Here is a 14,057-nt window from a genome sequence, read left to right on the forward strand (position 1 = left end):
GTCCTCAGTTACACTTACAGTGTTTAAAGGTAATAAGAAAGAGCATCTTAAGTGGTTGAGGGTCATCTGGGGTGAAGACCGACGTGGAGTCCGGACTGAGGTGCTTCAAGCAGGTACTGTTAAAAAATAATTTTGATGAGCCCCAGAGCAGAGTCCCGCCTCGGATACCCGGCGGATAACCCGCAAAATAGTTGTGTAACGGGCAGACCCGGCGGCAGACATACGTCTCTGGGCGGGCATTTGATTTGCCAGGGCCGAAACTTACATTTCCCGGGAAATCTGAATAGTCAACGGGGGTGGGGACTTGGGCAAGCACGCAGGCAAACTTGAGGAGCGTACACAGGGTGTTGTGAGGTTGAGCGATAAAGAGAAAGGGAGAGAGAGAGAGAGAGAGATTGAGCGAGGGGCAGATAGCGTGTGCAGCGGTCTGTTTGCGCACAGAACCGGAGTTTGTGAGAGAGCCGGCTTGAGAGTCAATTTCTCTGAGTTGCCATATTCCTTTCATGAACCACTTCCTGATATCCATTGTTGCAGATAAATATAAATGATAATAGACAAACTAACCTAGCAAGAGTATACTGACAGGCTGCTGTGCCGCATCTCACTCAAACACCCACATGACTCAACCCAGCGAAAAACCAGTCTCGCGCGCAGCCTTTCATTCAGAATTTCATTCAGAATTTCATAGCAAAATAAAAAAATGATATTAAACTAATCTTTCAACATAGTTTACAACAAAAATAAATATTAGGAAAGAGCCCTACAAATAACAACCATAAACATAATAATAAAACAATTACAATGTTGTATTCAGCCCTGATTAAAACTGCGGGCCCAAATCCTGGATGGGCGGGCCCAAATCCTGGATGAGCGGGCCCGGCCCCATGGGGCTCGCCCATGACGCCGGGTCTGGTAACGGGCAAAACATACACGTAGGCCCATATCCAGGGGTGCACATAACTGGTACGCAGGTACGCATGCGCGGAAACAATCTGAATTGCGTACCGTCACTTGTGTCACAAAGCGCATTTGCGTACCGAGGTACTTGTGAAGCTTTTCCAGAAGGCGGTTCGATCACCGGACGACAGAGTCGGTCTCCGTGTGCACAGACGGGGCTGCTGTTAACGTCGGTCTGTACAACGGAATTGTGCCAAAAACTACGCCAACCGGCTGCGGAGGGAGACTCACTGGAGAACTGCGCTAAAACAGCTGATCACAACGTTCACGCTCTGTGGTCACGAAGTACTCTACTAGCCCCCCCAAAAATTCACAACGGGTCGGGTCGTGGGTCTTATATCAACAGGTCGGGTCCAGATTTGACTTGAAGATAATTGCGTGTAACGCGTCGGTTCGCAGTTGCTACTGTGCTGCGAGGGTTCGGGTGGTTGCAGATTTGCAAAACTGGACCCATGCAGGACTCTGCCCCAGAGGCTTTTAAGTTGAAGCTTAACCCTTGTGAATCCCTTTTTAAAAACATTACTCTGAAAACACTAACGACAAAAATGTCTGCATCTAAAAATACTGTAATAAAGATATTATAGGCTATGTTAATAATGTTGTTCCACTTTCAATTACTTACATTTTTTAACCCAATTCAGTGCTGATCATAATTATCAAATGTTCATTCACTTTTATTTTTTTCGCTAGGGATTTGAAAGTCACTATTTTGATTACACATTATTAAGAACATGTTTCCAAAACACTAACATCTTTACCAAATGCCGTGTCATATTCTTAACACAATCAGAATGCTCGCAAAATTAAACAGTAGCCTGGATAATGCATTTCATTAGGGAGGCATAAGGGTTAATGTTCTTATTTAATTAAATACTACAGCCATCACAGTAGGATGTTAACATAATTTACTGTAATTGACCCAAGGATGGCAGATTGCTTAAAGTTGCATTGTAGTCTTGCAATAAGAGATACAGTAGTTAAATGAGATTTTTTGCTTTTGTAATGTTTGTATTTAGGAAAATATGTCAGTGAAAGAGGGAGAGATGGACAGCACAGTATCAAGAAACAGTCTTACAGTGCACCTACGGGTGAGGAAGACGAGGACACAAGTCAGGATGACAGGGAAATAAGTAACGCACAGCCACAGTCTGAGATAGACACAGAAGAGTCAGACCAACAAAGTACAGAGACAGCCACCAAAATGACAACAACAATGAACAGAAAGGGACAAACAGGCAAGGACAAGAAAGGGCCAGAAAAGGTTAAAAAAAAGAAAAAGAAACAAATGAAAAACAGGGACAGAGCCTGTGGGGAAAGATGAGGATAAGAACGATGAAGAAAAACAGTCTTACAGCGCACCTACAGGTGAGAAAGACAAGGACACAAGTCAGGATGACAGGGAAATAAGTAACGCACAGCCACAGTCTGAGATAGACACAGAAGAGTCAGACCAACAAAGTACAGAGACAGCCACCAAAATGACAACAAAAATGAACAGAAAGTGCAAAGCAGGGCCAAAAAAGTTCAAAATTGCCATGACAAGAAAACAATGGAACAAAATTAAACCTAAACATTGCAAAAAAAAACTCCGTCCCCCCTGGACTGATACATTTTATCAGGAATTTTCGAAAATAATCCATGCTGCACACTTGCTTTCAAATACCAGCATGTTAAGACAAATGATAGCCATAAAAAGAATTCGCCATTTTTCTGTGCCTCTGCAAAATGCACATTTAATGGATGTGCGCTTTAATTTAATTCGCTGTCTACAGTTTCTGAAAAAAGAACAGGCCAAAATCAACGGATAAAAAAATATTTTTTAAAGTCATGCGCATTGGTGAAGTTATACACCATAAAAATCAAAGGCGATTTAGACCAGCAAAATACACGAGAAGAGGAACAATTTCCAAAGCCTTAACCAGTGGTGTCAGCAATTATTATTACACTATGTTGAGACAGACACCAGTAGAGGAAATAATGGCTGGTAACATAAGCAGAAGCCTCACAAAAGACGTATTAAAGAAAATATCCTCTGAAGTGAAGAAAAGTGCAAGGCTCCACGATGACATGATGCTTGAACTCATGTTGACTCAAAAAATAATCAAAGAGAGCAGCAGTCATGCATCATCAAAAGGCTATCTTCAGCACCTACAAATTGATCCGTTTGCTGTGCATTTATACACAGATGCTGGAATAAAGATATTGACTGAGCACTTGAAAAAGCCAACACCTACGGCCCTCTACCTTGATGCCACAGGCAGCGTGATACAGAAAATTCCTGATCAAAATAAGCGGGTCTTGTATTATGATTTGGTTTTGCCCGGAATGGGTAAGGATAAGCCTCCCTTGCCTGTCACAGAACTGATCACCAATAGCCATTCCATTCCATCTATTTCCCATTGGCTCATGGAATTTAAGAGAAAGTTGTCTTACACAACAAAAAGAAAGATAGCACAGGTTGAGACAGATTATAGTTGGGCTCTGATAAACAGTGTGCTTCTGTCTTTTAACAGGGAAAATATGTCAGTGTACCTTGACAGAGCATTTGAGATAGTGTCTGGACAAACTGAACTGATTCCTAACTTCACTGTGCTGCATCTGTGCTCTGCTCATATCATGAAGGCTGTGTCACAAGCATTTGGAAAAAAAACTGTAGACAGAGGCACACAGGAATATGCAACATTCTGTTTCGCGTACATCCTGAACTGCACAAGTATGCAAGAAGCCCTTGATGTTTTTTATCATATGTGTGTGCTTTTTGATGCAGTGGAGTACACTAATTTGGTGAAACAGAACAAAATGTACCTCGACAAGTGCATTTTGCAAACTCGGGACGTGAAACTGGAGGAAATTGGACATGTAATGGGAGAGGAGGAAAGCAAAATGGAAAAAAATGCTCATAACATTATTGGAAAGTCCCCTTTTACACAAGCTTTTCAAGTCAGACGGGACCAAGCAGAGTGTGACATTCTCTCTGACGATGCTGTTCATGTAAAAAACCACTACCTCTGTCCTGGTGCCATTGATGCAATGTTAAAAAACTACATGGGGATCTTCCCTTTGTGGAGTGGTTTGTTGCTTGGGGATCTGTCGCGACATAGAAAAGGTACCTCTAAAAAAGATGGAAGTCATAAAACCAGGGATACCAACTGCCATGTTGAGCTCTGGTTTGGGTTGGTCAAACACTCCATCCTTTTAAAAAAAAAGTACCTGAGACCAGCTGAGTTTTTGTCTCCAAAATGTATGCCTCAATACAAGGAAGATATATAGAGCACATTGAGCAACACAATCTGCCAATGCATATTCTGGACAAAAACTTTGGACATCCTAGCAGGCCAGATGATGACCACGAGGAACAGTGGAACAAGCGGGAAAGTTCTGCTGGTCACACCAAGCCCAAGTCCAAGTACTTCAATCCACCAAAAACACTACCCAACCCCAAGAGCCCACCTGCCACAAAGGTGAAGAAAATAAAAGTGGACCAACAGGAAAAATATGCACAGGGAAATGTGAGTTTCTCTAAGACTTACTATGTTCAGAGTGTGTAAATTGTTCTCCAGCATTTTAATTGTAACAATGGAATAAGTAAATATTGTCAGAAAGTAAAGCATGGACTAAATTGGTGAGTGAGGTGAAGGACAAAGGACATGAAGTATTATAACCCAATATGATTAGGTGCATGTTGTAGGGGGAGAATATGAAGATGAAAAATGTAAATACAGCATACAAACTTATAACAGAAACTAGATTTCTAAATCAGACTTTAAACTGCAATTACAGTTTCTGTTCCTGAGCAGCCTGTTTAATGACATTTAGTGAAAACTCTAAAAGGGACTGAGGTTAAATGCATACACATGGACAGTTTAATTATATTTTGTGTATGTAGCTTTGATGGTGCATATACAAAAACAAGGCCTCCACCCAAACATTCAAGATTGTTAACCCTCTGGTATCATTCAAATGCACTACCCTAATTAGTCATTCGGGACAAAAATGTCCAGAGTGATACCGGAGGGTTAAAAGATTCCTCAAGTGTCCATATTAAACAGAATGCATCTATTTCCCCTCAATCTTGACTTAGTTGACCTGGCTGTGGAAAAAAAAGGACACCGAGGTGGTCGTGGCAGTGCTCCCCTCACAGATGAAAGGACGCATCTTACTTATCCGCCACTGTGAGCTATGCTCACTTCGACCCCACCAGTGGTTGACAGGGGAGGTACGTTACTACATGTTTCAAGTGTCTGAAGTTTCACTCTACACTGTGTCATTTTCTTTATCTAGCATTTAACGATTTCTGCCCAAAAAGTATCTGAAAAAAATGTCTAGATACTTTTGTCAGTCACAAGATTCTCAAAGTTGCAGGGAATGAAAGTTCAGTATAACTGGGAATATGCATTAATTGGCAAATTGTTATGATTTTTTTTGCCAGGTAATTGAAGGCGTGTTTCATGTTGCTGCCGACAAATTCGGCGTTGTGAACAAAATGTACTTGCTAAATCACTACACAGCAGGTGTCATTTTGTTCGGGGACAGAACTCAGCTAACATCTCACAGTTTACCAAAGGTAATGTGTGTGGTCTGTGTATGTTTATGTGTGTGGTGTGTTGTGTTTGTGCATGGTGATACTTTAGGGGGAAGTAGGTGTGGATTTGATATGTGGGCTCACACTCACCCATTAGGTACATGGAGTGAAGCATTGGCTGAGATCTTAAATAGGAAATTAACTGAGATTATTTTACTGTATCCTCTCTGAAACTATAGTCATTAGTTAAATCACCTGATAAATCTACTTACTATTGAATTTCCATACCAACACTTGTTTTAAGCACGACAAATGAATGGCACAAGAACATAATTGTCAGACTGATGTTGTTGTTATTTTTACCTTAGCCTTCAAGTTTGTTTTAATCCTTTATTTGATGGCATTATAGGTAAAATTTCACAACTATGAAGCTGTCCTGTCCTTTGTACTTGTCAAAAACAACCACTGGAAGTTGCTGGTTTGTAATTATTTTTGTTATTGTATTATTTCTGTTAAAGCACAAGACTTACATGGTGAAACCAAAAATCTTTTTTGATGAAAAGTGCTTTTACTTTTTCACAGTACATTCATGCCAAAACCAGCACCGTATTCCTGGTGGATCCAGCTCAAAGCATCGAAGAGCTTGATGACTCCGAACATGCTGCCAAAAGAATACAGTAAATCAAAATTCAATAGATATTTGAAAATTCAAGGAAAAACTATATTTAAACGTAAAAAATGTGTCACATTTAGTTACATTCATACTCACAGACAGCATTGAAAGCATTTTAAACAGTCTGATACAGTCTGTGTTCAGACAGTGATATCTATAGCTGACCTGTGGCTGCCCCTTATACAAATAAATGGTCATATGGTGAATACAAACAGTATGAATTTCTGTTACATTATCTTTAGGAGCCACATAATTAGAAATGTAAAGTGTGTTGACATTATCCTTTCTCAGGGAGTACTTCAGGATGAGGAGGACACGCCACAGCATAACAGACTGGGTGGATGTTAAGTGGAAGGGAGGCGTTATGGGTCACCCACTTCAAAAGGATGGATGTAGCTGTGGTGTCGTTGTTGTGAAGGTGAGCTGAAGAGATTCTGTTTTCATCCAGTTAACAAGCAGAGTTTTTAATGTGAAAGACAGTTTAATGCAAGGACGGATTTAAAAAAGCTGTCAAAAGTAGTGGTTGACCGTCCGATAAAGGTTTTTTAAAGGCCGATGCTGATCCCCATAATATTTAGCAGGCAGGTTGGCCAATGGACAATATATAGTATAATGCCGATATCATGTTGTTGTTTATTGTATTTTTCACAACTGACAACAATTGGATTATGACACAACATTGTTGAACTTAAATTAGTATTCACTTGAACACAGAAAGTTTAATTGACAAAACTTTGCTTCTGAATATCTCAAAATTCCAATAATAGGACCGGTCTATATCAATAATCAAAGGTTTTGGGAGGCATTCTAGTCAAGGGTGGATGTTTTCTATAATGTGTCTCATGTTTTTGTCTGTATCTGTATTACTATACAATAAAGAAGAAAAACCCTCCATAACATAAGTGTTGTTTGTTTAGATGGCAAAGGCAGTCATGGAATCCTTCCCTCTGATCCCGAATGTGAATTTCGAGTGTTCAAAGAAATACATGACACAGGAGAGGAGAGAACTGGCTCTCGAAATCCTTGAGGCATCAGGTAAATAAATATGAATATATGTATATGTATATATGGGTGTCTGTATTTATATAGAAGCTGACATACATGTATTGTTATCTTGTTTCAGTCTTTGATGAGCACACTTATTGTGCTATGTGTGCTGCCTTAAGGCCTCCAGGATCTGGATCTCCCATCACAGACTGGGTGAGCTGTTGTGAAGAAAATGTGTAATTGTGATGTCTACATTTATTTATTTATTTAACAGGGACAGTGCACATTAATGAACATTTCTGTAAATATGCCAGAGTTAGCCAAGAGGCTATTTTTCATCTGTAGTCCCTGGACAGATTTTAAAAGTCAATCTAAAACACATTTAATTTTAAACAACTAAATACAATACATTTAAAAAATGCAACACTCACTACTGGAATACTTAAATCAAAAAATGTAAAAGACAGAACAATAAAACAAAAAAAATAAAACAAAACAATAGAGCATGTTAAAACACAGGGAGTGGGTTTTAAGGAGTAGATGATTGTGTCAGCTGATTCCTCACTAACACTTGAGTATTAAGACAACTGAATGGTAATCTAAGGTACAAATATATTATAAATACATTATTTCTTTCACTTCAACAGGTTCAGTGTGATGACTGCGAACGATGGTACCATGCCCAGTGTCTGGCAATGGACAGCAGAGACCTTAAAAAGGCAGAGACAGGATATTGGAAATGTCCTTTGTGCAAGTAATACTTGAAATGTGCTCAATGATGACGATTAGTAAAACATGTGTCCTGTGTAGCCTTGTTTGTATTACTTTCTGATCATTAATCACTGGGTCACATGACAGGGAAGCTATAGAAAAAACCCTGAATTTGTAATAGAAATATTAATATTAAATAGAGGATGTAATATTATCCGATATAAAGAGCTGTTTCTATTGTGTACAGACTAGTATTCAATTAATAAAGTGATTTTGAGTCATTAGCTATTGAAGAAATAAGCTAATTTTCACATAAAATTATTCATATAAAAGTATTTAGTGGGTTAAAATGGAATAAAAAGAGGTGTGTCCTATTCAGCCAGTGTAGTTCTTTGACCCAACATTGATTTTGAGTGAATCGGTCACATGACCTGGAAGGTATTGAAGAAATAAGCTAATTTTTGCATCAAAATATTAATATACAAATTATTTAAGTATTAAAATTGAATAAAAAGAGGTGTGTCCTATTCAGCCAGTGTAGTTCTTTGGCCCAGCATTGATTTTGAGTGATTAGGTCACATGACCTGGAAGGTATTGAAGAAATAAGCTCAATTTCGCATTAAAATATTAATATAAAAATATTTTAAGTATTAAAATGCAATAAAAAGAGGTGTGTCCTATTTAGCCAGTGTAGTTCTTTGACACAACATTGATTTTGAGTGGATCGGTCACATGACCAGGAAGGTATTGAAGAAATAAGCTCATTTTTCCATCAAAATATTAATATAAAAATATTTAGAGGGTTAAAATGGAATAAAAAGAAGTGTGTCCTATGCGGCCAGTGTAGTTCTTTGACCCAGCACTGATTTTGAGTGGATCGGTCACATGACCAGGAAGGTATTGAAGAAATAAGCTAATTTTTCCATCAAAATATTAATATAAAATATTTAGAAGGTTAAAATGGAATAAAAAGAGGTGTGTCCTATTCAGCCAGTGTAGTTCTTTGACCCAACATTGATTTTGAGTGAATCGGTCACATGACCTGGAAGGTATTGAAGAAAAAAGCAAATTTTTGCATCAAAGTATTAATATACAAATTATTTTAGTATTAAAATGCAATAAAAAGAGGTGTGTCCTATTCAGCCAGTGTAGTTCTTTGGCCCAGCATTGATTTTGAGTGATAGGTCACATGACCTGGAACGTATTGAAGAAATAAGCTCAATTTCGCATTCAAATATTAATATAAAAATATTTTAAGTATTAAAATGCAATAAAAAGAGGTGTGTCCTATTCAGCCAGTGTAGTTCTTTGGCCCAGCATTGATTTTGAGTGATTAGGTCACATGACCTGGAAGGTATTGAAGAAATAAGCTAATTTTTCGATCAAAATATTAATATAAAATATTTAGAGGGTTAAAATGGAATAAAAAGAGGTGTGTCCTATTCAGCCGGTGTAGTTCTTTGACCCAACATTGATTTTGAGTGAATCGGTCCCATGACCAGGAAGGTATTGAAGAAATAAGCTAATTTGTCCATCAAAATATTAATATAAAATATTTAGAAGGTTAAAATGGAATAAAAAGAGGTGTGTCCTATTCAGCCAGTGTAGTTCTTTGACCCAACATTGATTTTGAGTGAATCGGTCACATGACCTGGAAGGTATTGAAGAAATAAGCTAATTTGTGCATCAAAGTATTAATATACAAATTATTTTAGTATTAAAATGCAATAAAAAGAGGTGTGTCCTATTCAGCCAGTGTAGTTCTTTGGCCCAGCATTGATTTTGAGTGATTAGGTCACATGACCTGGAAGGTATTGAAGAAATAAGCTCAATTTCGCATTCAAATATTAATATAAAAATATTTTAAGTATTAAAATGCAATAAAAAGAGGTGTGTCCTATTTAGCCAGTGTAGTTCTTTAACACAACATTAATTTTGAGTGGATCGGTCACATGACCAGGAAGGTATTGAAGAAATAAGCTATTTTTTCCATCAAAATATTAATATAAAATATTTAGAGGGTTAAAATTGAATAAAAAGAGGTGTGTCCTATTCAGCCGGTGTAGTTCTTTGACCCAACATTGATTTTGAGTGAATCTGTCACATGACCTGGAAAGTATTGAAGAAATAAGCTCATTTTTGCATCAAAATATGAATATACAAATTATTTAAGTGTTAAAATACAATAAAAAGAGGTGTGTCCTATTCAGCCAGTGTAGTTCTTTGACCCAACATTGATTTTGAGTGAATCGGTCACATGACTTGGAAGGTATTGCAGAAATAAGCTCATTTTCCATCAAAATATTAATATAAAAATATTTGCAGGGTTAAAATGCAATTAAAAGAGGTGTGTCCTATTTAGCCAGTGTAGTTCTTTGACCCAACATTGATTTTGAGTGAATCGGTCCCATGACCAGGAAGGTATTGAAGAAATAAGCTAATTTTTCCATCAAAATATTAATATAAAATATTTAGAAGGTTAAAATTGAATAAAAAGAGGTGTGTCCTATTCAGCCAGTGTAGTTCTTTGACCCAACATTGACTTTGAGTGAATCGGTCACATGACCTGGAAGGTATTGCAGAAATAAGCTCATTTTCCATCAAAATATTAATATAAAATATTTGCAGGGTTAAAATGCAATAAAAAGAGGTTTTTCCTATTTAGCCAGTGTAGTTCTTTGACCCAACATTGATTTTGAGTGAATCGGTCCCATGACCAGGAAGGTATTGAAGAAATAAGCTAATTTTTCCATCAAAATATTAATATAAAATATTTAGAGTGTTAAAATGCAATAAAAAGAGGTGTGTCCTATTCAGCCAGTGTAGTTCTTTGACCCAACATTGACTTTGAGTGAATCGGTCACATGACCTGGAAGGTATTGCAGAAATAAGCTCATTTTCCATCAAAATATTAATATAAAATATTTGCAGGGTTAAAATGCAATAAAAAGAGGTTTGTCCTATTTAGCCAGTGTAGTTCTTTGACCCAACATTGATTTTGAGTGAATCGGTCGCATGACCAGGAAGGTATTGAAGAAATAAGCTAAGTTTTCCATCAAAATATTAATATAAAATATTTAGAGTGTTAAAATGCAATAAAAAGAGGTGTGTCCTATTCAGCCAGTGTAGTTCTTTGACCCAACATTGATTTTGAGTGAATCGGTCACATGACCTGGAAGGTATTGAAGAAATAAGCTAATTTTTGCATCAAAATATTAATATACAAATTATTTAAGTATTAAAATGCAATAAAAAGAGGTGTGTCCTATTCAGCCAGTGTAGTTCTTTGGCCCAGCATTGATTTTGAGTGATTAGGTCACATGACCTGGAAGGTATTGAAGAAATAAGCTCAATTTCGCATTAAAATATTAATATAAAAATATTTTAAGTATTAAAATGCAATAAAAAGAGGTGTGTCCTATTTAGCCAGTGTAGTTCTTCGACACAACATTGATTTTGAGTGGATTGGTCACATGACCAGGAAGGTATTGAAGAAATAAGCTCATTTTTCCATCAAAATATTAATATAAAATATTTAGAGGGTTAAAATGGAATAAAAAGAGGTGTGTCCTATTCAGCCGGTGTAGTTCTTTGACCCAACATTGATTTTGAGTGGATCGGTCACATGACCAGGAAGGTATTGAAGAAATAAGCTAATTTTTCCATCAAAATATTAATATAAAATATTTAGAGGGTTAAAATGGAATAAAAAGAGGTGTGTCCTATTCAGCCGGTGTAGTTCTTTGACCCAACATTGATTTTGAGTGAATCGGTCACATGACCTGGAAGGTATTGAAGAAATAAGCTCATTTTCGCATTAAAATATTAATATAAAAATATTTTAAGTATTAAAATGCAATAAAAAGAGGTGTGTCTTATTTAGCCAATGTAGTTCTTTGACCCAACATTGATTTTGAGTGATTAGGTCACATGACCTGGAAGTTATTGAAGAAATAAGCAAATGTTCAATCAAAACTATTAATAAAACGTATTTAAAGTATTAAAATGTGTGTTCAATAACTGTATTCTCTGGAGTGAATTTGCTTCATATTCGCATCATGATCGAGAAGCTGTCGATTTATTAAAAAGAACATTTTTCTTGTGTAATTGTAAAAGTCATTTGTTGATGGTCCCTAAATGAAAGCCTCGTTTCGCGGAGAAGATCTCCCCGTTAAACTGACGCTGCTGGCGGGTCCGGGAAACTGACGCTGCTGGCGGGTCCGGGAAACTGACGCTGCTGGCGGTTCCGCGAATGTCCGTCGAATATCCAACCTAAAACCAAATTCACCGCGGTGAGAAACCGCACTGAATAGCGTGGCAGTAGACTACTACTAATCTTCTCTATGCAACCTGAAGAGTAAAAGACTCAAGTCCGTCAGAAATTAATGACTGTAAGTGTAAGCCTTACCCCTAATTTCCACCGGGTCCGTCTGCAGAGGCGCGGGAAGGTATTTTGAGTGGGGGTGCTGAGGTGCTGGACTCCAGTGAACAGTATTACGGGCACCATAGAGCACGCACAAAAAAACTCCCCACACGCAAACACACAGTAAAGCCGCGACTGTTACAATGAAGGCTCGATAATCAGCTCACGGCATATAGGCAGGGGTAAAGTGCTATTTTTTACGAGTGGGGAGTGGACCTCACCTCCTCTAGGGGGGTCCGGGGGGATGCTCCCCCGGGAAGATCTTTTTTAAATATTGAAGTTAAAAGCATCAATCTGGTGCACTTTGAGAGCAACATTAAGAGATCTATGGATACATCTCTCAACACCCAGATGAAACACAACTGTAAGCAGATGTTCTTTTTCTTTATGGATATTTTACAAATCACTCCCCTTTCAAACTGTATTCTTGTTTTACTGCCATATAGTATTTCATAACTGTTTTTCGTTTATTCTCTTATTTTTTTTATAACTATAATGATCATATGAAGGTGTGCCGCGGAAATAATCTTTTGAATAATTTTTGACCAAACCGTTTGAGACCCACTGAGATAACTTAGACTAAAGTTAACTATCTAAACACTCAGAGAGTCCTTTAGCTCACCTGAGCCCCTCAGTCTGAGAGGAGAACTCTCCTCCAGCTGGTTGTGGAACAAACAGCTCCGTATGTCCGTTAGTGCAGCTAGCTAACCAGATGCTAACAACACGGTCCCTGCTGCTGGCACCGGTCCCTCTCTCTCTCTCCCCCTCTCTCACACACACTAAATGCGCTATTTCCGCACACACACAGAGCCGCGAGCTTGAATGACACAAGCGCACTTTTATTTCCGAGCAACTCTCTGATTGGTCTTGTGTCTTGTCTCTGTTGCATTCACTGAACACGGGAAATTACAGTCCTGCCGTCCTTTCTAGTGTCTTGATGAGGTTCACGTAAAGCACGGTTAATGTATTATATTATTGAGGTAGAATTGTCCGGGGGCTACAGAAAAAACATTCGGGGCAGGCCAAAATATTATTTTACCAACAATGTGGAATTTATTGGCTACATATTGCACAGATTATGCACAGCGGGGGCAGCAATAACCGTCAAATAATAATTCAGACAGGGGAGCTCCACACCCCCTGCCTGCCGCTAGGGGGTGCTGCAGCGCCCTCAGCACCCCCCTTCCCGCGCCCATGTCCGTCTGCGTCGCGTTACGGCTCAGAAGCGTCCCAGAAGCGTCCCAGAAGCGCCCCAGAAGCGTCTCGGCTAGAGATGTTAGGATTCACCGATTCGCATCGGTGCACCGGCATAAACGTTCAAGATACGAGTGCACCGGTTGAAAGAGTGCACATCGGCTACAGTTTGGGTTGAACCGGGTTGAACTCACGTTGCATCGATTGCGTAGCGTCTTTGCATCAGTAAAAAAACGATTCATTCATATAAAATCCCCTCATCTTGTCAACGCTCAGCAGAGACGATCTTTGATATTTGTTTCGCCACTACGGAGGCCGAGAGTCTCAGTTATCAACACCCACGGAAGTTGAGGAGAAAGAGAAACACAGCGCACCGAAAAATGCCTACAAATCAAACGTTTGGCAACACTTCGGATTGTTCAAGAAAGACGGTGTAATAGTCCTTTATGCTATATAGTTGACCGCAGGTCATGGAGAGTAATAAGGTATCCGTAGACCTTTGTATGAGGTATCTTTATTACTTAACAGGTCTACAGCCATGATACATAGATCCGTCCTAGATGCGGACTTGCATACACACACTATTACTC

General features: G+C 38.6%; 1 protein-coding gene across 2 annotated transcripts; it reads left to right on the forward strand.

Moving 5' to 3' along the window:
* The first annotated feature begins 389 nt into the window (after positions 1-389).
* Positions 390-8,134, forward strand: LOC307044130 (uncharacterized protein). Of its 2 annotated transcripts, XM_079689189.1 has the most exons (9): positions 390-4,466; positions 5,039-5,173; positions 5,387-5,521; positions 5,889-5,957; positions 6,062-6,156; positions 6,444-6,570; positions 7,070-7,187; positions 7,276-7,352; positions 7,787-8,134. In XM_079689189.1, the coding sequence occupies exons 1-9, from the start codon at positions 4,197-4,199 to the stop codon at positions 7,895-7,897; spliced, it is 1,137 nt and encodes a 378-aa protein (XP_079545315.1). In that variant the 5' UTR covers positions 390-4,196; the 3' UTR covers positions 7,898-8,134. The 2 variants fall into 2 exon arrangements, with proteins under 2 accessions (XP_079545315.1, XP_079545316.1); XM_079689190.1 differs by lacking the exon at positions 5,889-5,957.
* Positions 8,135-14,057: the final 5,923 nt, after the last annotated feature.

Source organism: Notothenia rossii, assembly GCF_949606895.1.
Source record: "Notothenia rossii genome assembly, chromosome: 6".
In the NCBI taxonomy this organism is placed as follows: Eukaryota; Metazoa; Chordata; class Actinopteri; order Perciformes; family Nototheniidae; genus Notothenia; species Notothenia rossii.